The sequence below is a fragment of the Diadema antillarum genome, unplaced genomic scaffold (genome assembly GCF_040938485.1).
Source record: "Diadema antillarum isolate AM-2024a unplaced genomic scaffold, OU_Dant_1.0 scf00000028, whole genome shotgun sequence".
Lineage (NCBI taxonomy): Eukaryota > Metazoa > Echinodermata > Echinoidea > Diadematoida > Diadematidae > Diadema > Diadema antillarum.
This window is the reverse complement of record NW_027270917.1, coordinates 1,755,422-1,780,248: the sequence shown is the minus strand read 5'-3', so window position 1 is coordinate 1,780,248 and position 24,827 is coordinate 1,755,422. Positions and strand designations below refer to the sequence as shown.

Sequence of the window (24,827 nt, the reverse complement as noted above, 5' to 3'; positions counted from 1 at the left end):
AAGAGACATCAAAAGATCAAGTCTGTAAGAAAACAACAACAACAACAACAACAACAACAACAACAACAACAACAACAACAACAACAATACGAATTTAACGAGGCGCGGTATACTTTCCAAACCATCATACATTGTAGGTCTCTGACACAGGAATAATCATGAATTTACCAATGACCTTAATTATGTTATGTTACTGCATGATACATTGATTAATTCTATCTGCATAAGATATAAGTGTGATGAAAATCAAGAACCGATAACCAGTGATGATCGCATCACATCGGACTTTTTTACCACGTCATGTTGAGCACCCATCTTTTACATTGCCTGTCTTGTTGCCCGCATGTCTATCTTAATTGTATGCTTTCGATTGCGCATTCTATCGATCTGTATTGTTCTCATCCCATACTCATGTTGTCTCTCTTAATAACATAGCTCTCCTTCTTTGTAACAGCTTCATTTTTCACAGGGTGTTGCCGTCTCCTTTATCCCACGAACACCACGACACCACCATCATCAACTTCCCTCTTCCTGCTCTCCTAATTACTTCTTCTTGTCGACCATCACCACCACTGGTACCAGACTACCACCAGTCTCTACGTTCCTCCACCGAAAATTCCACCATCGATGTCACCTATTGGTGCTCCTCCTTCCCCTTTTCACCTCTCCTTCCCTCCTCCCTCTTCGTCTTCCCCTTCCTCAACATCTTCTTCCCCCTTTAATCGTCTTCTCCCGCCCCTGCCGCATGCAGCCATTATAATTTTGATAAGGAATGACACCGGAGACATTATATTGGATTTTTCAGGGGTATAGGTCGACTTGAAATCGATCCGGCGGCGTCTCTTGAGAGATGTTCTACGTTCCAAACAAACCTTCGTGCGAGTGCGTTGGTTGCAAATACAATTTCTGCTACTGGAGAGTCGGACATACACGAGCTCTGTATCAGCCAGAGTGATGGCCCGTTCATTGACTTAGCTCCGGAAGCTGCTTGCACGAAAAGGTCTGTGGCGGGATCATGCATCGGTGTTTTTTGTACGGAATAAGAATGCGGTAAATAATAGTTAAGCTTCAACATAGGATGATGATGATGCGTCACATTTATACAGGTATGTAACATAGTTCGTCGAGGAACTCCGAAGAATAATAATCTCACTTGGCTTGTGTATATAGAAGGCAAAGTGGATCGCCCTCCTGCTGTCCTTAAACAACTTCATTGCATTGACGTATTTTAAGTGTAGGCCTATGTCGGCCTATTAACGTAGAGTCGTCATATCGTCGGGATTTAACTTCATGTAAGGAATTATACATAGGAGTGTGTTCATGGTTTCTAGTTCTACATGGTTAACAAAAACAAAGGCATTCCTTATAGTGATGATAGTGATGATGATTTGATGATTTTGATGAAAACCATGACGACCTCTTGTTGTTCAGGTTTGAGATGATACCAGTGTCTTATGAAGTGGAGAGCGACATGCGTCTAGAATGGAAAGGTGTTCTGGATATGTCATTTCCACGTCGAGTTCCAACACAATTAATGATTATGAACGTATCACTCTTTTTGTTAATCGAGAGATGTAATAGGTATTTATAGGTATGATGATACCCGACTTTTTATTACCTGTTTGAACATTTTTAGTTATAGCTGTAGGCCTACTGAATGTATACCATTATGTTCTCACTGCTTTAAATAATGAGTAGATATTCTGGTAGTTAATTTCTCGGCGTCAACCATTGAACGTGTTCCCGATAATATAGAGCTTCAATAATCTTAGATGCCGCCGCGGTGGTATGATGATGATGATGATGATGGTGATGATGATGATGATGATGGTGATGATGATGATGATATGATGATGATGATGACGATGATTACGATGATGATAGTGGTATCCTTCGACTCGAGGCTGTTATTATAGCGGGTCATTCATCCGAAGTTCAATAAACCACTGTATTCTCATATTGTGACTGTAAATTTCTACGATTGTATGCCTCCCTGCTTGGATTCTGTGTATGGTTCTCCCGCATTGCACACATATTTCCAGAGGACAACGTCAGAGATCGAGAATAACATTACAGCGCACAGAAACTAATCCCTGCTAAATCAAACAATCACACACACACGCACACGCACGAACAAACATGGCAACTGGAGACCGTTCGGCCCCATTAGTCCGAAAGACAAACTTGACTTTTGCACCTTGCCTAAATGAAAAAAAAAAATATAGAGGAGCATACCTCTATCATGGCAACGTATAGTACCAGTGAGGTGACCGCTATGGTATTACAATATCCAAACAGCCGAAAAAGATCAAGTCGACCTCATAAATTTACAGAAATTTAAAGGTGCAGTGTGATTATTTTGTGTGATTTACGTCGAAATCTCAAGAATCTATCATGATAACGACTGAATGAAACATCAGTTTGGGAAGCTCCTATATCAACGGTATTTTTTTTTTCTTACGCAGAGAACAAAGATCCACGTCAGTGACACACAAACATGTTTTACAGAATAATTGTGATCGTTGTAATCAATGCAGCAGCATAATCAATGGATATAATAATGATAATGATTTATATCATGCCATGCATTTTCATTTCGAGCCGCATTACTTTGGACCGGATCTAAAGTGCGGACCATGTTCGCGATGGCTGTATCAAATCTATAGAATAAAATCGCAACGAGAGATGATTCATCAACATCAGAATGAAAAGAAAGTTGTGATATTTATACGTTTTTGCCCCAGTTTATTTCATAAGATTCCTTCGGTGATTTTAACGTGTGTGTGTGTAGGTACAGTGTACGAGTTCTACAACATAATGTGGTTGGCACAGTAAAGAATTTGACCAAAATATTATATACAAGCCTGCACACACACACACACATACACACACACACACACACACACACACACACACACACACACACACACACACAAACAAACAAAATGAATGAAGCCGGTCAATCATTAAGACTCCTATACCTCATTAAGATGTTTTACATTGTATACGGAAATCCCGTGTCGTTAGTTTTAAAAGTTAAATTACCATTTAATGATCTTACTAAAAAAATAAAGTTGAGACAGAAGATGGATTTGTCAGTGGTTCGACGTCGCACAGCACCTACCTCTATTTTTGTTGACTTCCTTGAAAATACCAAGGTGTTAAACGTGTTATTTCCTCATTTAGCTTTATGAGGACTTGTGCACACAATTCCTTTAAATAGTCCTGAGGGTGTACTGCGCCTTTAAAACAAGAATAATAGATCACTGCTTTTGAATACTAGTACAACGTATATAAAGTCCTAGTGTATTTTGTATCTCCGCGTGATACCTTGTGCAAGCACTTGACGAGAAATTCCAATTAATTTTTGCGTGGAATAGAAGCTCTACATATAGGCAGGTATGCTCGCATCCAGGGTCTGATCAAAGCGTTCTCTGTAGACCGTTTCTCCTTCTTTCACAATAATTATGGAGCAGAATTCAGTTTCTGGGCGTGATACTTCTTGTCACCAGCCATCCCGTGACCGGGTTCCCATGTATGTTGCGTGGATCATCAGCATTTTGAATGCTCTTCTCAAATCGGAGTGTCAAGGGATTTTGCATTTATATTTTTCCACGACAGATTTCCGTACAGCAGGGGAGTGAATATTTTCTTATATGTATCCTAAACTTACTTCATAGCTCGATCGTATCAACTTGACTCAGAAGCTTGGAGTTGGCTGTACGAATTGCTTCTCTTATGATAATGTAAACTCAACGCGCAAATGGCGTTTGAGATTTTTTTTTTTTTTGTCGTTGTGACATTGTTTGGATCGAAGCATATGACATTGTCAGTATTTTCCTCACACAAGAGAGTATGAGATGGTTAGATTTTGATTAAAAGCGATTTTGTTTTTATTACGTGGAAATTCTGAAACTAATCTATATGTTCATTATTTTACATAACATTCATTGGGCGTGTTATTCGTTTCAAAATCATTTATGTAATGATAATGATTTCATTGTTACCCCCACGTGCAAAACAAGTTCAAGAGAATGCAGTACCTTGAACAATTCTCTGTGAAGACTCTTATTGTCTCAGTGAGTTTAGACGTATAAGTTGCTAATTATTCCAGCGGAGTTTACGTCTGTTTGCAAATTCATTTTAGTAAGAGAAAAGTTGCATTGTAACCCGAAGGTTCACTACTGGTGAAAAACAGAAATGGCAGCATGTCTCTAGACGATGTCCTTGTTGTTGTTGTTGTTTATGATATTGTTCATGTTTCTATCACCGTTCTGAAGGGCCTGCTCAGCATGTTTACAGGGATGCGGCGATCACATCTCCGTCCCGTCGCCACAGACTGACCGTCACTCTGTAACGGATCGGTCGCGCGAACTCGTCTGCAGGCACGATATCGACAGAAGAAGAGACCGCGAGGAAACTGGGGGATCATCTTCTCGTCGTCCGTGTGAACGCACCAGTTCCGTGACCGTTTTCATCGTGGTACGACAGCCGACCAAAGTCAGCATGGGTTACGATCAAGACCGGTTCGTTAGCCCAGTCAAGGACGGACTCATGTGCGGCATCTGCAAAGACGTTCTGGAGGACCCGCTACAGGCGCCGTGTGAACACGCCTTCTGCGCCACGTGTATACACGGATGGCTGGTGCACGAGCGAACCTGTCCTGAAGATCGCAAGGTAATCGATGAGCCATTTCTTTAATGTATAGTAGGTTTTAATTACGTATCATGAATTCACGTGAACAAATTGCGAATTTCCAATATGTTAAAAGAAATGCACAGACTTTTTGTGATTTCTTCAAGAATATTACATTTACAGACTTACACCTACATGTATGATACGATAACAGACATCATTACCAAACGTCAGCAATATCATTGACGTCGAACCGTTTGTTGACCTTCTTATCAGACACTGATTCAGGCAGGAAACACGTTTGTATTCATGCACTAACATTGTAGGCTTATGTATGAATTAGATTTGTCGAAGATAGACATCGATTCGATGTCGATAAGAAAGCAAAGTCGAACATGGATGATGTGTTCCAACCAAAGAAAAAGTTATTGGCTTGACATTCGATGTATTCTGGTGGCAGTCAAAATCAGCAATCAACTATGATGTTTGCAAGGGAGTTAAGTGGTATTTACGAACATACACAAACTAGACAAGAAAAAGAAAAAGGTTCGCAGAGTGTACCTCTGTGTGAAAAGAGGTTTGATTTGGCTTCTGCCTTTATCGACCCGTAACAATGGGATTGGAATGTTTCAAGAAAGCTGGAGTCGTGAAAGGACAGTACATGTACATGATTTCCTTTCGGTAACTGGGGTATTCAACAGTTATGCACTGGGTTACAGGATACAACAGTGACACCAGGCGGTCCTCTTTTGTCGTGATTCTGTCTGGGGTGTGAACGGAAAAAAAAAATGCAAGGGTAGTTTTCCTTCATTTTTGGACCAGCTATGAAGGGGATGCATGGCTGTCAACCTGTTTGCTTCCTTTTTGTGCGAGCTCATGTTTTTGTTGTTTTATAATAAGACGCTGCATTGTTGGAATATATGATTTCAGTATTCATTCGACCTGTTTGTCAGCATCATCTGGCAAGCTTATTCACAGTTTGCACATGAATTTAATTTTGTTTTTCAAGATCCATAAAAGCCAATAAAAAATAAGCCAATAAAAAAAATTTACACACACACACAAAAAAAAAAATCGAGATAGCGATATTTGACGAAAATTCGGCAATCGATCCCATGGTCATTTTTGGATGATTATTGAAACACGACGTTGGTTGCAGATAAAACTAGTGGATGACGACAAGGTAATTCAGGTATACTCTAAAATGTCAGCGCGTATTGCTAGGCTTCCTATACAATCATTTATGTTATTATTATGTTTCTTAGATCTTCATACATAATTTTGGTTTCTCTATTTTGTGTGATTTATGTGCTTAGAATCTGAACGAATCTGACCTTCGACCCCTCTTCCGGTACATGCGCAATGACCTCAACCAGCTGCAGCTCCGCTGCATCAATTCGGACAACGGCTGCGAGGAGGTGACCAGCCTAGAGGTCATCGCCCGCCACGAGCGCGAGTGCGCTTACGGTGTCGCCGAGTGTCCCAACAAGTCGCGAGGCTGCGACGCGGTGCTCGAGCGTCGCCTGCTCGACTCCCACCTGTCCGCCTGCCACTATCGCAGCTCCAAGTGCCAGCGCGGCTGCGGACTCACGATCCTCAGCTCCGAGGTGGACTCGCACAACTGCGTGGCCGAGCTGCGCACTGAGCTGGAGCTACTGCGGTCGGAGATGATCTGCAAGCAGGAGGACATGCGGCATGAGATGCAGCTGCGGCTGGACTCGCAGCGAGCCCATATGGTCGAGAAGGTAGCCATCATGCACCAAACCATGGACCAACTCAGAGGTATAGCAACAAACTTGCATACACCCTTTACAAGAACTCCATTGATTATGCTCACAGAAAATAGATGATTTGGCAATGATATCTGCATCTATACTTCGTATTGGCAAAGCAACATATGCCAACCCCATCTCCCATCAAGACAGGATATGAATACGAAAAGTGTAAAGATCCCCGATTAGGAAACAACTACTATAACAGTTTTTGTCCAGGTAGGCCTCAGATATGATGAAGACAACAATCATAACTGTAGCTTAATACCAGTTATTTCTGTCAAACCTTTCTTATCCCAGTTAACTGTTTTTCGACATAATATTTCAACTTCGACTTGAGACTTTTTTTTTGGGTGGGGGGCGATTATGCCGTATCTCCACCTAGAATATATATTTTTTTTGTCCTGCATTTCTAATCAGTCACATCATTTTTCTGCTACAATGTTCTCTTTCATTATCGTTTCCCTTTAAACTATCATTTTCGTCTCCTTTCGACGCCAGTTTGCCTTCCGCTCAAACATCGTCATTACATTTTACCCTAATCATCTGTGATCGTCTGCCATCTAGGTGACATCACGAGTCTCCAACACGAGCTCAGGGTGTTGAACGCGCTGGAGACGCAGCGGAGACAGCACATGGAAGCGCTGGAGCTGGAGCGGAAGGAACTCATGGAACTGCTGAAATCTTTGAAGGAAGGGGAGACCGCCAAGAACACGTGTAGGATGTGCACGCGGACGGAGAAGATCACTGCGCTATAGAGTCTGCGCGTAGGTCTGAACTTGGTGTGGACCAAAGAGACCCTTATAAAATCTCTTTGGTCAAAATGCATCGCCCGATGAATCTGCGACATCTAATTCATACCTCACTCGTCCCCTGTAGAATTTTGATTTCCCATTCACATTGCAAGTTTTTAAAGTTATCTTCCAGGAACATCACACATGATTAGGTAAACGTGGAACTGCAGGGGTTTTGCCTTGGAAATTGAACTACATCCGGGGCAAAGGTTATCATTGTATTAATTTCATCATTGTACTTCTGTGGACATCAGTTTTTTTAAGGACATATTTTGAACAATATGTTCTCGCTTCGTTTATCTTTTCATGAGGTACAACGGATTATACGAATAATAATGACAAGGTATAATCCTGTTCTCATAATGTTCTTGCCTTCTGTAGATAGAAGATTATTTTAGTGAGGGGGTGTAACTGTGATCCTTGCTTACTACTACTAATTAGAGATCGACGCCAATCATGACCAGTTATGTAGCTCTGATTTCATATCCAGACTCCGCACTGATTTGTAATCGCAATTCTGGCTTTACGAAAGACATCTGTCAGAACGAGTCCTGTTTTTCGTATACTGTATGCAAGGCAGCACGGCTGTCCTCGATCTCACAAATATCTTCGGGATTGCCTAGTGAAGTTGTAATTTACCATAATTTGTGTTAAAGGACAAGTTCACCTTCATAAACATAAGGATTGAGAGAATGTAGCAAATAGTAGAACACATCATTGAAAGTTTGAGGAAAATCAGACAATCCGTTCAAAAGTTATGAATTTTTGAAGTTTTTGTGCAGTAACCGCTGGATGAGAAGACTACTACAGTGTATGAATAACTTAGATGTCACATGCGTACAACAATATAAGGAAAATATAAAGAGAAATTCACAAAATTCCATCTTTTGAAAAAAGTACACATTCCCCTGACTCGTTACCGACAAATGTTATGGGTAATATTATTCCCCCTGCCTTTAGAAAGAGGCAACTCAAGTGCTCTTTTATTATGCGAAAAAAGTGAAAATATGTTGAATTTTCTTTTACATTTTCTTTATGCTGTTGTACGCATATGAATCACAAGCTGTAGTAGTCTCCTCATCCAGCGGTTCCAACACAAAAACTTTAAAAATTCATAACTTTTGCATCGATTGTCCAATTTTCCTCAAATTTTCACTGATGTGTTCTAATAATATTGTTGCATTCTCTCAATCCTTATGTTTATGAAGGTGAACTTGTCCTTTAAGAGAAACGCGCCCAGGCTACAGGAAGCCAGATTCTTTTGATGCTTGGTGAAGTAGACTTTGCGATGGCTCGCTATTTGCCTATTAGTATAAAAGTGTACGAGTGTGTGTAACTGCTGGCATGAGCGGTTGTGTTTTTGTCGTAGTGTTTGTGGTGGTGAGCTCTGTAAAAGATCTAAAGGCCGTTGTACTGACTTCTCCCAATACCTGATGCCAATGATCTTGAAGATTATAAGGCCAATGAACATTGGTCGAGCGACCGGGAAAAGACTCTTCAACCCGCGACATTTAAGAACTGTCTGAAATCTATGCGGGGCCTTAAGTTTGGAGTTAGAATGATTATATTACAACTAGCAGCACCCGTGGAAATCCACGGGTCTGAGGGGTTTTATTTTTTTTTTCTCATAATACGATTTTGCACATTTTTATTGAAGAAATAAAAAGAAAAGTCTTCTCATTCTTTCGTTAATTGTGCTGTTTTCTAAATGACCACCCTTCCCAGAAATTTTATAATACATTTTTGTAGTATATGCCAGGCGATCCGGTCCATTGGTAGGGATCATTCCCGCCACTACTTGCTTTTATTATAGAACTTGAGTTTCGAGGGGTTATTTGCACCCGTTGAAGTCCAACAGTTGTCTTGTTGCCCCTCATCCCTCCCCCCCCCCCCACGCACACACACATTTCCACCTCCGCAGGGCAAAAAACAAAAATATTCAGGGAAAAATTACCAAAAACGCAAATGAGATTCCCCGAAAGTTCTGCCCACAGGTTGTTCCCGTCGAAACGGGAAGATATTAACACTATGACTTTGATTACCCCCTGCTCTTGCATCCACGCGGGCACCCGCGGGAATCCACGGCTGGTCTCAAGGCCTCGGTTTGTTTTGTGTTTTTTTCATGTTTCTTTTCCCCACGTTATGAGAGAAAAATAAGATATTTTCGTCTTCATAATTTTGCTCCCTCCTTTTTGTTTTTAATCACCAAAACTTGGCTTGATATATCATATCAATATAGAACTACATCTGCTTCAGATTGTACATTATCATAATTAATATTTGGCCTACAATTATTGCTCCTATTATTGTTATTATTATATCATTATTATCATTATCCTTATCATTATTATTATTATTATTATTATCATCATTGTTATTATTTGGGGAGGGGGAGATCATAGTCATCAGGTTTAATAAGCACCCGTGGGAGTAGGTTCTCACGACCTCGTATTTTTTTTCTTTAATATTTTTCCCATGTTATGGAGGAAAGAAGAATATATACATCACTGCATTCGTCTTCATTTGCTCCCTCTTTTTTTGTCACCAAAACTTGGTTTGATAGACCATAGGAACCACACATTCTATTTCCACTTGCAATTTTAAAAATAGGCGGTCGGCAAAGCGAGGTTTTCCTCTACGTCCGCTCATCTTATGAATATGTATGATTACAGCAGCTCTGCATTAAACGAATGGACACAGCTGCGCGTGTAATCTGATATGTAAGGGTACGATCGGCAAATATATTTAGCCGCGTCCTAAACAGTCTGCGTACAATGACACCGGACTTGAGAGCAAACGGCGAGCAAACTAAATGACGTACCTGAGCTGCATATAGTATTCTGCAGTTGTGCAAAATACAATTACATAACCAACGTTCGTTGTTTTCATTTGGGGACGCCAATAATGGCGAACTGTACGTAAATGCCCTTGTAGTCCATATCACGCACACACAGATTCGTGTAACCATCGTCAATACATTCAGTACACGTAATGTTCAGGCGGAGGCAAAGGTACATCCAGGGAGGTGGTTCCACCTCCCTGGTACATCACAGAACTATATACACACAGTGTAGAGTGTGTATAGAGTTCTGCGAGGTACATTGTGTGTGTGCGTGCGCGTCCGTCGGAAGATGTCAGAGATTTCGCTGCACCATCATCTTTAGTATCCCCCAGTGTCTCTGCAAGCTAAAAGATGGAAGATCGAGAAAGCAGGAGGCCAGCGCAGGATCCGTGAATATTGAAACGCTCGGCTCTTTCGTCACGCACACAAATGCATTATGCATGTAGCTAATTAATTTTTCTTTTTCGTCCTCGACGTCGACACGGAGGCGGAGAGGGGACGAAACCCGCGCCATTCGATACAGGATACTCTCCTGCGGCCGACGGCACCGGTCGCAACTGCCCGGAGCCGACGGCTCGGGAGGAGATAGAGAAACCAGCAACGCCGAAATAAAACAGGAAATACATAAGGCCGCGACAACAACAACTTCGAGTATTATAGTATAGGACTAGCAGCACCCGTGGAAATCCACGGGTCTGAGGGGTTGTATTTTTTTTCTCATAATACGATTTTGCACATTTTTATTGAAGAAATAAAAAGAAAAGTCTTCTCATTCTTTCGTTAATTGTGCTGTCTTCTAAATGACCACCCTTCCCAGAAATTTTATAATACATTTTTGTAGTACAGTATTCATCGCATAATCGGGCATCTGATAATCGGGATCCTCGCTTAAATGATATACGCTTCCCAGAAACATTTCCAACGCACGTTATTTTCACTGGATAATCGGGCGGGGACCTCTGATAAACGGGACAATTTTTCTTCAAGCGATCTTTGATTTTGTTAATATTTTACACAAAAAATCTACCAAAATACCACAACAATATTTCAAAGATTCCCTATCAGTTGTTTACATCGAACTTACAAAGCAAGCTTCGGACTGGTGTGTTTTGACCTCCGTCCATCCAGTATACGTACATGCATAGCCACGAAAGCGCCGTGTATAAGTATCCATGCCATTACAAAGCACATGCCTTCGCGAACATTCTTCTCCCCTCTACATAAGCAAAGCCGTGTGCTCGCTTGCAATTCCTACTCGACTCACATCCAATAAAAAAACATGCCTCGCTCATACAGCCCAGGCTGTGTGCGTTGTTTAATCTCAGTCATACACTCTGAGGGCAAAGTCCATTGTTATCGCGCGCCTTCGTATCTTGTTATCTACTGTCTTTGGTTTCAACTTTCAATACAGCTGTACACTGTGATCTGTGTGTACGTCACAATCTTCCTCAGTTGTGACTGGGCAAAAGTTACGTGATTGAAATGAGGGCTATGAACAGTTACGTATTCTGTGAAATGGGGGAGAGAGTGGGAGGGAGAGCGTGAAGGATGAGAAGGGTTCAATGTATGTGCGAATACGTAACGTTTTATGAATCTAGACTATGAGCTGACATTGATTACGTGTACACGCGTGTTTGACAGAAGAATCGAACCCGGTTGCGATTACTCTACATCATTGCGAGAATGCAGGGAGAGCTGGATGTTCGCGCCGATGGGTAGCGTGTTGTGTATTCATGTACATGTACAGTACGTCAGTATGCATGTGTGTGTGTGTGTGTGTGTGTGTGCACTACATCTACATGTCGTATGCCATTAGTGTATGGTGAGTATTCATCGCGAAATCGGGCACCCTCGCTTAAAGGGGCCGTGTTTGTTACTCCCAACCTGTCCCGATTATGCGATGAATACTGTATATGCCAGGCGATCCGGTCCATTGGTAGGGATCATTCCCGCCACTACTTGCTTTTATTATAGAACTTGAGTTTCGAGGGGTTATTTGCACCCGTTGAAGTCCAACAGTTGTCTTGTTGCCCCTCACCCCTCCCCCCCCCCCTCACGCACACACACATTTCCACCTCCGCAGGGCAAAAAACAAAAACATTCAGGGAAAAATTACCAAAAACGCAAATGAGATTCCCCGAAAGTTCTGCCCACAGGTTGTTCCCGTTGAAACGGGAAGATATTAACACTATGACTTTGATTACCCCCTGCTCTTGCATCCACGCGGACACCCGCGGGAATCCACGGCTGGTCTCAAGGCCTCGGTTTGTTTTGTGTGTTTTTTTTTTCATGTTTCTTTTCCCCACGTTATGAGAGAAAAATAAGATATTTTCGTCTTCATAATTTTGCTCCCTCCTTGTTGTTTTTAATCACCAAAACTTGGCTTGATATATCATATCAATATAGAACTACATCTGCTTCAGATTGTACATTATCATAATTAATATTAGGCCTACAATTATTGCTCCTATTATTGTTATTATTATATCATTATTATCATTATCCTTATCATTATTATTTTATTATTATTATTATTATTATTATTATCATCATTGTTATTATTTGGGGAGGGGGAGATCATAGTCATCAGGTTTAATAGGCACCCGTGGGAGTAGGTTCTCACGACCTCGTATTTTTTTTCTTTAATATTTTTCCCATGTTATGGAAGAAAGAAGAATATATACATCACTGCATTCGTCTTCATTTGCTCCCTCTTTTTTTGTCACCAAAACTTGGTTTGATAGACCATAGAACCACACAGTCTATTTCCACTTGCAATTTTAAAAATAGGCGGTCGGCAAAGCGAGGTTTTCCTCTACGTCCGCTCATCTTATGAATATGTATGATTACAGCAGCTCTGCAGTAAACGAATGGACACAGCTGCGCGTGTAATCTGATATGTAAGGGTACGATCGGCAAATATATTTAGCCGCGTCCTAAACAGTCTGCGTACAATGACACCGGACTTGAGAGCAAACGGCGAGCAAACTAAATGACGTACCTGAGCTGCATATAGTATTCTGCAGTTGTGCAAAATACAATTACATAACCAACGTTCGTTGTTTTCATTTGGGGACGCCAATAATGGCGAACTGTACGTAAATGCTCTTGTAGTCCATGTCACGCACACACAGATTCGTGAAACCATCGTCAATACATTCAGTACACGTAACAGGCGGAGGCAAAGGTACATCACAGAACTATATACACACAGTGTAGAGTGTGTATAGAGTTCTGCGAGGTACATTGTGTGTGTGCGTGCGCGTCCGCCGGAAGATGTCAGAGATTTCGCTGCACCATCATCTTTAGTATCCCCCAGTGTCTCTGCAAGCTAAAAGATGGAAGATCGAGAAAGCAGGAGGCCAGCGCAGGTTCCGTGAATATTGAAACGCTCTTCTCTTTCGTCACGCACAAAAATGCATTATGCATGTAGCTAATTAATTTTTCTTTTTCGTCCTCGACGTCGACACGGAGGCGGAGAGGGGACGAAACCCACGCCATTCGATGTAGGATACTCTCCTGCGGCCGACGGCACCGGTCGCAACTGCCCGGAGCCGACGGCTCGGGAGGAGATAGAGAAACCAGCAACGCCGAAATAAAACAGGAAATACATAAGGCCGCGACAACAACAACAACTTCGAGTATTATAGTATAGGATTTATTTGCAGATGATCAAGGTATTCAGTCACACGCCATTACATTTATGGTTAAAAAACAAACAAACCGACAACGATCAATGAAAACTACGGACACCTTTCACTTTGCGAACAAGAGGGAAATTATGGGAGTTAGAAGGGTAGCTCTTCTCTTTAAAATGCCAAGTGATATTTGCGCTTAGAAGTCGACAGAAAGAATTGTCGAATTCCATGTAATATAGAACAAACAGTACTGTACTTTTCATTAATCGTGAAGTGCGGTATACAATAACACCAGGCGTGCGTGACAAAATGTCAACAGATAAACATTGTTGATATACTGGCGATGGAATGCGGCGCGGGTAAATGCACTAGATAGGAATTTGTTTTGTGTATACATGGTTGCCGCGACAACGCATCAACCCCATTACCTCTCGGGTCATGACTGGGGGCAAGTGGGCGAACGGGAGGTTGAGATCGGAATGCCCGCCCACAATGTATTCACTTCCAGACGGCGGGAGAAGAATATAAGGCTTGTAGGATTATATCAGTTTTCATCCAGGAAGGCAAAGTGATTAGATGGTAGTCAGAACCAAGCAATGATTCAGCAGAAATGTAAAGGAAATTGTTGTTGTTCGGATGTGATGTAATTCGAAACATATTATTTTACCACAATGGTGGCCATTCTTCTCTGGATGTCATTATCATTCTTCAACAACTACAACATTAAAAACAACAACAATGATAATGATATAATCATTATAATAATAATAATAACAATGATAATAATAATAATAATGATAGCTTAAATTAGTATTTCTACTTTTACTCAGTCACTGTAAATTCCTGAATTAAAACAGTGACGTTATACGTAGTGCATGGTGGTCCTGTCAGAATATTTTTGTTTGATATCTTTATAAGTATACAAATCTCTTACTTTAAGGGAAAGTTACGCCTCGGAGGGAGTCAGTTTGAGTGGAGAGTACGTCATAGTATAGGAACAGGAGTGTTGATTATGACTTTAGAGCACTGTAAAACCGAACAAATGAACAAATAATAGGGAATCATGTTATGATTGTTCGAGTCATAATAGACCGTGGGGCCTGTTGAGGTTCTTGCAAGATTACAGACGATATCGTATAGTTCCCACTTTCCGGTAGACACAACCATATTTTTAGCAGGGTCTTTGTGTTGTCCGTTGGTTATAAATGTCACTTTTCTTCTATGTTTTTCCCAGACTTTGAGCGATTTGCCTTCTGATTTTTGTAATGATTTCGTTCATGATTATGATCAATATCGTCTGTAGAACATAATCTCCTAACCTTTATCACTGTCACGTTTTATGTGAGAGCTGTACGTATAATGCTGAAATAAGTCAGAATGCTTGGGGGATTTTGTGGCGCTCCTCCTCCCAAGCCCCGCCTCCAGACTCGTCTCAAAAGTCTCGATCGATATTCCTTCAACCGGGCTTCTGGATGTGTTCAATAGAAACTGGGACTTTTACAGTCATTTTGCCATCTTGAATGCTCACATGCGGCTCTGACGAAATCTTTGATGTGAGGTTCGTGCCAACAAACGCTCTTTCAGCAGCACCGAAATATCCCTGGGGTTGACGTCCCGTTGAATCAAGGGTAGAGGTCTCATACATGTAAATAGAATGAGGGATCTATATAGAGCCACACCTCTCGTGTCATACCCACCGGGCATACCCATTACATACTTGAATTAGTCGGGGAATATTCTTTAAGAAACCCAAAGCTTGTTATAAACTGTTTTTTTTTTTACCTCGTGATTAATGAAAATGAATGATCATACAATAAATATATGATCCGAAGTATACCTCATTGGACAAGCTGTCCTCGAAGTTTAGAGGAACTGAATGCGTTTTGGTGGAAATTCATGAAACATGATATTTTCCTTTTAAGAGGTGGAATCATATGACCTTCTTTTAAACTAACTCAGAAAGGCTTTGGAGTAGACTTTCATCCTTGTAAAATTCCCCCATCTGAAAGTGGTCATTTTGTTTGCGTGTCAAATTCACATTGCAAGTGCATTATTGACGTCACAATGATTGTGTCAATCAGATGAAAATGACTTACACTGTTCTCCACATGACACGTGTCATAATCTGCAAAATCCCCACGATGCTTGCAAATCATTGCTGTGTGCACTTACCCTGTCAGTCATGATTTAATTGCATCCAATTATTTTGTCGAAGCCCGCATCAAGACACACGCGCATGTATCTCTCTATACAGAAAGTTCGTACTTCTACGTTTTTAATATTATGCAAATGTATCTCAGGGTTTGATTGGGGAAAAATCGCTGGTTGGTCGAGGCCAATCGCCGTTATTCATGGTGTGATGTTTGATGCCTACACAACATTTGATACCAGCATACAAGTTTATCATGACATGGTTTAAGCAGCAATGTTGTTAATATTGTGGACAATGTTGTGATGAGTTGTTGTCTTTCTCAAACTATTATATTATTGGCGACATAACAACGTAAATGTATACTCTAAAGGAGGTTCATCCATATAGAGACGCTTTTTCTGCGTACTTACTAATTAACATAATATTATCATAGTCAGTTGCATCGTAGCAATTCTAGACTTGGACATGAGCTTGATATAGGTACCTATACATGTATAATGTATTTTGGCCTCGATTTGAACGGGAAGCATTTGTGGCGGTGTCCAAACCTGTTACGACAACGATCGCTGTCACTTCCATATGCCGTGGGCACGAGAAACTGAATGTGTTTATATGCCAGGGCGATGAACATCATTATGCAGATCCGTCATGTACAATACGACTCCTGAAGTACATATGTATATGCACATACTTTAAAATAGGTGACCTGTGCAGGAGTGTGAGCGACGTGTAACCCAATTAGTGAGGTCATTGTGCCGCCCATTGGTCAGTGTCTTAAATATTTGTAGCAAAATTGCGTTACAAAAGTATCTCACTTATTATGGCTAGCTTCGCAGTATTTGTGTGCCTGAATAATGTACCCATTTCGGAGTTCATTATGTCGTCAGTGTGTGCTTGTGACAACGGGATTTATTTGTAGTTTTCTGTGTGCTGCATGCGTATATAATCATACGTTCCTATTTGTTTATTCTGAATTCCCGCTATCATCATTGATCATAATTGTTACCGTTATATGGCGACAATATCATAACTTTCTAGCTTCACCAAAGCCAACGTGCTTTCAATTAGACTAATCGTAACGTCGATCTTCCCATTTCTTTCTTTCTTTCTTTCTTTTTTTTTTTTTGTTCAAGTAGTCTCCCTATATGGAAAATGACATTAATTCTTGCTCCACAAAATATAAGAGTACCGATTATGTTGGGGAAAACCATGGAGTATTCACCATTCAGTCTTTGAATACCTCCGATAGGCAAGTTGCATGATGTTGAGGGGCTGCTCATGACGTGTCCACTTCCCATCAAGTTACCAGTGCAACTGCAATGTTGCTATACTGTATATTGACAATCAATTAAAGTCACAAAAAACCCCTTGCCATTAGTAAAGCTCTCTGGAACGACTTTCCAGTTTGTTATGTTGAATACCGAAAATAAAACAACTGTATATCGACTGCCATTTGCTCCTACAAGTCGGACAGCTTCAAATTTAACATAAGCAAAAGATAGAAACTGTCGTAATATCTCTTTCATATTACCTGTCCGCATATTGATACAAATATATCTGATGGTGCCGATGACTGTGTAGAATGATATGTTTTGTCAAAGCTATTTATTCATGCTCATGGTAATTAAATCATGTACGCTTTATCGAAAATGCTTAGTCTACTGGCTAATTTCAGAGGCATTTGGCTCAGTTGCCTGCAACTCCTACACGCTACACCAGCCCTGCGACGTGTCCTTGACATTTGATATTGTTGTTTTTATTGTCAGCAGTATGGGTGTTTGTGTTAGTGTTTGTGTTGGCATTGGCATTGGTGGAAGAGGTTATGTGTGCGAGGGTCAAAGTGTTCTAGACCTCTGAAGTTCGCTTACATTGTTGTTTGGAGCCGACAGTTGCTGTCTCAGAGATTTTGTTTGTTTGTTTGTTTGTTTGTTTGTTTGTTTGTTTGTTTGTTTGTTTGTTCGGTCGTTTGTTTTCTGCTACTCACCGTGAATAAGATCGCATGCTCGATCTGTATACATGTAAAGCATGAACAACCAAGTGGAAAAGAAGCAACTAGCGTGGGATTTAAACCCGAATCACATACTGCTTGCCGAGCAGCGGCACTACCACTGAGCCAGGACACGGAAGTGACATGATGATGTTTGATCAATACCCAATGCCTCACCTCTCTTTCATTCTCGCGGATCTTAAGTCTTATTTCGTAATTCATAAGCCTTCATAAGGCGAGTTAGAAGGATAAAAAAATCCCTTTATTCCTATAATTTCTGTCTCGTGTATAGTTATACTTTTTTTCTCACACCCTTCCCTGTCACTGCTCCCTTAATTTTCCTCTCCCCATGAGAGAGAGAGAGAAAAAAAAAATAGTGACATCCATTACAATAATGAACCAGACTCTCACGCAAGGTTTAAAATAAGCTTTTATCATGTTCATCCTGACTGTACTAAAACAGCGCGATAATTATAACGTGCCTGGGAGGCCAGGGGATTCCCCGAATACCTCACAGTGCAGCGAGTTTCTAAACGCGCCATAGGTGAGGCATGAATTGCAGTTTGCCGTGTCCTTGGACCTCGTGTGACACAGTGAGAACATGAACTGGGATTTCCACTCAGAGAAGGCCATAGAGAAGATAAAAAGTCAAAGAGAGAGAGAGAGATATGCAGACAGGAAGAGGAAAAAAAGGGTGAAGAAGAAAATGGAAATAAGCACACAAATATGGAAAAATATGTATTTTCATGTATGGAGCTGTACTTATCTTCATACATATAATATACATACATAATATTATATGAATATATGTATGATATGCATATGTATATCTATATAGAACTAATATATAACAGTGTCTACATGTATATATATATATATATATATATATAGAGAGAGAGAGAGAGAGAGAGAGAGAGGAAGAGATAGCTATACACATACATTTATATGAACATGTACATATTTATCTGTTTATAAACATTCATGTATGTAGGTCCCATGTATACATGAAAATTATGAAGAGAAGAAGAGAGAACGAAGAATGAAACAGAACGATCACGGTCTTTGTCGTCAATCTCAGGCTATCTTCCACTAAATGTCTTCCAAATCTTCCTGTCATGTGCTGCACCGACTTTGTGACTTGGCAGAGGACGGCCCTGTCCACTCCAGGATGTTATTATCCTCCCCTCCCCCTTCTTCCATCCACCTCTTTTGTCTTCCTCCTGGTACTGTGCCTTATAAGATGTTTTTCTTTCCAAGGCTGGTTAGTCTTGTCACCTGCCCCCCCCCCCCCCCCCCCCATCCCTCTTGCTCCTACCAGCTCCTGTTTCATGATGGTGTGGAGCAAGCTGTCATATGGTGCATAAGAAAATTCTGTCCCTGACTTCATCATTTGTGACGTTGTAATGGGATAGAAGAAGAGCCTAAATCATGGTAGTGGCATGGATTTGACAGGTAGATACAGATAAATTTATGATATCTTATCCTGGCACTAGCGAGGCCATTGTCCTCGTCAAGCATTTGCCTATGACGATGGTCTCCTGTATTTCTGTTACATCAAGAGTTGCTTAATTTGTCTTTGAACGACAGATACACAGGATCCTATGTTTGCATAATACTGTATACGCTATATATTTCGCGGGGGTTTTATTTTCGCGAATTTCGTGAGTCGGGAGCTATTCGCGAAATTAACAGCACGCGAAAATATTACCTTCCAAAATGAATCCCTTGCCTTGGTGATACGAACATTTCAGTACTAGTATACCATGTCACGGCTTACCGAACAGACCACACTGGCTAAGCTTGTTTACGCACGTCCACGTCAACTTACGAATACTGTAGAGAGCCAATCCATTATCGCAAGGGGACCACTCGTCAGAAATCTAGCGCAATGGACTTAACCACTTCAAAATGTTGAATTCTAACTTACTAGTTCGCAGAGTTTGGCAAGTCTTTTTCATGCAGTGTATAACTAGTGTCATTCTTACTTGCTAGTAAGTTGAAAATCCACACTTTCTTTGCCACTTCATATTTTCTCTGGTCCCCCAATCGCGAATTTAACCACTCGCGAAAATGTGTGACAGCGACAATTCGCGAAAATTTATGTACGCGAAAATTATAGCATATACAGTATGCATAAAATAATGCCCGTTTGTTTTTAATTCTGCATTGTGTTAGAAAAAATGTTGGATATTTCAATTAATCATTTATCTGTTTTAACTGTCAGATTCAAATTATACTGTCTTCAATTAGTTCATTCAATTGACTTTGTACGTATTTCATTTATGTATGAAAAAGACATTCAAAAATCAAATCAAAATCAAATCAAAATCAAATCAAATCAATTAGAAATTGAACTGAAGCATAAAGTTAGTGATATGATTGAATGCAAAGCTGGACACATTTCTTTCAGGCAAGTGAACAGACAGGCCTTGGGAATAAAATGTAGTTTCATTGTTTTCATGAAATGGCGAACTTCAGGTAATTCGATGCCATGAGCAATAGCAAAATTCCTTTGTGAATTGACATATACTTGGTTGCTGGATGTGACATGCTATATAATGACAATGTGGAAGACTTTTTAGCAAAAGTTGATGTTACATGTAACTCCATGCTCCATTCATTTGTTCTTATAAACCACCAAGCCATTGTTTCGAGAGAATTAAACCCTTTGTTGACAAAATGTTCATCAATGACAAAATATCTGTATTACATAGTCAAGAATTTAATTCTTCCATGAGGAAATAACAAGTGGCTCTCCTTTCCATACACAGTTGTTTGGTTCACCAGTGAATCGCACAATTCAATTTTCAGACATGGTAAGTACACATCTCACAGTCATGTTCTGCTCTGTCACACATTCTGCACAGCTGGTATGCAGAGACTCCAACCCCAAGCACCTTCTGATCTGGAGAACTCCCGCCTGAAACCCCAAGCAAACGGGAGACTCCAACTTGATGTGCGCGAAGCGCGCTGTTCCTTGTGGCCGGGGTCAAGCTGTAGAGTTCTAGACTTTATCTCGTGCTATCTAAGGCTTGTTTTTCAACATACAATGACACTAAGTAAGAAATCATTTCAAGCGGGAGAAATTAAATCTCAAGTGGGAGAACAGGAGATTTCGCAAAAATGGGCTTTTGGCGGGAGATCTCCCGTCGAAAACGGGAGAGTTGGAGTCTCTGGGTATGTTGGGAAGTACATGGAATACAAAGTCTGAATGATCTAGCTATACAATTGTACTTGTACACATATCTGTATTTCATACAGTTCATTTGAATCTCCTGTGTTTGGCTGTCCCTTTAAGAGAGAAAAATCAAGTTTAAAAAAAAGATATACAGAAGAGCAGTATGCAGAGCATCATGAGATTGCCTTCATAGTAAAAAATCACAATAAAATATCTAAATAATAACAGCAATAATGACAATAACATGGCTAACATCCTTCCCCAGTGTCATATGAGTGAGTGGGTGTCAATACTGTGACAGACCATTGTATGTTTTTCCCTTTGTTTCTCTGAGATCCATTGAATCAAAACTAGAAATGACATCTCAAGACTTTTATTATTTCATTGATCCCCTCTCCCCAAAGAGCAAGTAAACAAACAACAACAACAACAACAACAACAGGAAAATAGAACCCCCCCCCCCCCCGAAAAAAAAAAAAACAAAACAAAAAATAAAAAACCCCAGGCATATATGTATTTCCTTCTCAACTTGATTACCAATTTTGATTAAAAAAAAGAAAAGAAATTGTCTCTGGCACCTTTTGGGGAGGAGGCATAACAACCCCCCAGCGTGATGTATTTTCTTGATGGCTGTTTACTCAGTCCATTGTCAGTCCATTTATTCCCCTCAGTGAGGGAAATAAATGGACCGAGTAAAATAGCCGACAAGTCACCTGAATGTCATCATGGCATGCTTAATCACTGATGTAAAGCCCAACAGACAAAACTCAGAGGAGATTTTAGGAAAAACTCAGAGAAGATTTCAGGAAAAACAAACACACACCAAAGATTTGCAATACAAGTTTAAAATTGACAATCACAAAACAAGCTTTGCCATCTCATCACATTATTACACACTTGATTCTTGAAAGGGATGGTACAGTTTTGGTTGTGTTGGGGCTTCAGGTTTCTATTTTTTTTTTTTTTTTTTTTGTTGTTGATGATAATTGTTTGAGATAATGAGAAACGTTTTATGCTATATAAAAGAGCATATAATTCTAAGATTAATTCAAATTTTATTTGGTTAAAAATTTGTTTTGAAGTGGCTGAGATATCCAAAACAAAGCGATCCAAATAAAAGGTTGGACCCATCTTTTGTTTGGATTGCTTTGTTTTACTTTGTTTTTGGATATCTCAGCCATTTCAAAATTGATTTTCATCAAATAAACTTTGAATTCCTCTTTAATGGTATGCTCTGTATAACATTTCATAAAGTGGTTTCTAAGTATCTTGCAAAAAAAGTTGAAAGCTGAATCCTTACCTCCACCAATACTATACCATCCCTTTAACACTTCAGAACATAATGGTTATGTATACTCTCACAGTGCTACTGTACTGAAAGGGTTGCAGTGCGACGAGACAGAATCAGTGCACCATTGCGCAAGATATAGGAAGAGGTGTTAGCCGATTTCATCCCACCCCAGGCATGATCAGCCGGTCCGGTGAGAATCCCCTGGCAAGAAGCCAAGGGGACGAGTCCTTCAGGAATACTGGTGTGCTGTTGCACTTGGCTATGACTAATACTGCCTGCCATGTGCAACACTGGGGGCCTGACTGCTATTTCTGTGGCAAAACATCGGCAGCTGCTCTTGTGGAGTAAAAAAAAACCCATTCTGAAATCAGTACGTAGTAACTCTTCTTCTGGAGGTCATCCAGACTAGCAAATCTCACATGAAAGTGCCAGAATGTGCCAATTTCTGTCTCATTTTGTTAAATTGTTATCATTTTGGCTTACAAAATCAACAATGTTTTAATGATATTCATTTCATGATCATCAGAATGCATTAAAGTGTGTACACTACACAATAACAGTATTAAAAAAAAAAGTCTGCATGAAATTTCAATTCAAGAGTGTATAAAAATTGTACGAAGATAGTCTTTAATTTGCATTGAATTAGGAATTGCTCATGGGTTGATTCTGCAACAAAGATCCACTCAGTGTGGGATGAAATGGAATTAGTTTTCTTTGAATCGTGAAGACAGACTGTCATATGATATCAATGTACAATCTAAAAGTCACCACACCTTGCTGAAGTCTGAATGCAGCCTACACACCAGATTCTCTGCTAAGGGCAAAATAACTGTACCCCTGTCAGGAGTGATTTCGATGCGACAAAATGGAATTATTTTCTTTGAATCATGGAGACAGACTTTCATCCAATACGTACGATCCAAGCAGTCCCATTTTGCCAAAGTCCAAACGCAGATTGCACAGCCGATGCTCCATTGACCGCGAATCAACAGTACCCCTTCTTCTTCTTGTGTACGAGGTCTGCTGCTACACTGTGTCACAAAGAACAGTATCCCTGCCAAGCGTGACTTCAGTGGTTAAAAGTTTAGCAATGTCATATTGGTCTGAGGACCCAGGAGGAATTCCTGATTGTGAGCTGCAAAGACAATTTGAGTCTCTGCCAAACTTACTCCATCCTCCAACAAGGCAGACCACATTATTCTATTCTTGCTCTAACATTCAAGGTAGGTCACGGTGAGAATCAGTTGTGAGAGTTTTTTTTCTCAGAATTCGATACAAAAAATGTCACATACATGTAGTCATTTAGAAGCCACGAGGTTAAAGTTCACAGTAGAACAGCGTAGAGTGTCTTTGTGAAAACAAAAACACACATTGCTTTCATCTCGGGTAGCTGTGACTTGATAGATTCCCTGATTTGTTGCAGGAAAGGACAAACATGTCTTTTTCATGGTAATAATTTAGGTCAGGAGGTTCTGGGTTTCAGAGAGTCAGAGAAAGGAATGAGGTGTGCAACCGATGGGCAGATGATCATCTTCTACCCCGTATGACCCTTGCGCTAGCGGGTGAACGACCGGCTGTGCCTCCCCTGGCTGTCTCTGCTGCCGCCGCCTCCCATTCGGTTTCCTCGCATCGGCTTTGGAGACAGGAACCTGGACAAGCGTGAAAAACAGTGAAGCAAGAAGGCATTCATTTACACACATGTAAAGAGTACTTTCGTCTCATGTTAGAATATGAGGAGTACAATCGCAAAATGAATTAGCTCTATTCTTGTCAATTTGAGATATTTGCAATTACACCTCCATAAAAAAGAGAGAAAATAATAAGAAAATACAGGATATCTTTATTCATAACTCAAAGAATATTCCTTGTTATGCAACAAGTGAGGTACCATAGGAGAAGCTTTATTTTGCTCTATCTGATGGTCAGTGACCACTGGATGGCACAATTTCGACTACTTTTTCTGTGGCATTTAATTTTTGATCTTCTCTCTCGTTTTTGTTTTTTAATTTTGGCTAATTTTCCTGAAGTTTTGTCTTTCTTCTCACTGTTTCAAACAGAAGTGGCAGTTCCTTCTTTAGATTAGTCGCAACAATGCAATTATGAGGGTCTTGAGTCTACAATATCATAACTTATTCTCCACTATCATATTATGTGTCTGTGTGGTTGGAGAACTCTTGATGATTAAGCTGAAGTCCTTTTGCTTGCAATGTACATGACCACAGTGCATGTGACAAGACCAAGTCACATGGTAATTACAAAAGAACCTCATTGTAACGAGGACTTAAAATTCATAACAATCACCTTGTTATATCAGGTTTCTCACTATATCAGGGTACAAAAAATCAAAGAAATGTAAGGAGCTAGGACCCGCAAAATAACCCTGTTATAAGAGGGTTTTGTTTTGTCTGACCTCTTTATAACGAGGTTCCTCTGTACCAGTAAATATGTCCAGGGGGGTGTTTCATAAAGCTGTTTAAAAAGTTACAAATAACTTAAGAACAACTGGTGATCAGTTCTTGTGCTGAATTATTGAAATTC

General features: G+C 40.4%; 2 protein-coding genes across 2 annotated transcripts in view; one reads left to right on the top strand and one right to left on the bottom strand.

Annotated features, from left to right (window-relative positions):
* Nucleotides 1-4,426: 4,426 nt before the first annotated feature.
* Nucleotides 4,427-7,165, top strand: LOC139736618 (E3 ubiquitin-protein ligase NRDP1-like). Its single transcript, XM_071647368.1, has 3 exons — nucleotides 4,427-4,677; nucleotides 5,952-6,417; nucleotides 6,975-7,165. The coding sequence occupies exons 1-3, from the start codon at nucleotides 4,507-4,509 to the stop codon at nucleotides 7,163-7,165; spliced, it is 828 nt and encodes a 275-aa protein (XP_071503469.1). The 5' UTR covers nucleotides 4,427-4,506.
* A 14,260-nt stretch (nucleotides 7,166-21,425) lies between these two features.
* Nucleotides 21,426-24,827, bottom strand: part of LOC139737123 (protein virilizer homolog) — a 49,107-nt gene continuing 45,705 nt past the window's right edge. Inside the window, 1 exon segment of the mRNA XM_071647804.1 lies at nucleotides 21,426-23,938. Coding sequence (XP_071503905.1) covers nucleotides 23,845-23,938 — 94 coding nt within the window. The 3' untranslated portion in view covers nucleotides 21,426-23,844.

Bases quoted from the DNA above. Each gene is read 5' to 3' on its own strand.
- LOC139736618 (XM_071647368.1), top strand. From the start codon at position 4,507: ATGGGTTACGATCAAGACCGGTTCGTTAGCCCAGTCAAGGACGGACTC. The intron at 4,678-5,951 runs GTAATCGATGAG...TTATGTGCTTAG, and splicing joins CCTGTCCTGAAGATCGCAAG to AATCTGAACGAATCTGACCT. The intron at 6,418-6,974 runs GTATAGCAACAA...TCTGCCATCTAG, and splicing joins AACCATGGACCAACTCAGAG to GTGACATCACGAGTCTCCAA.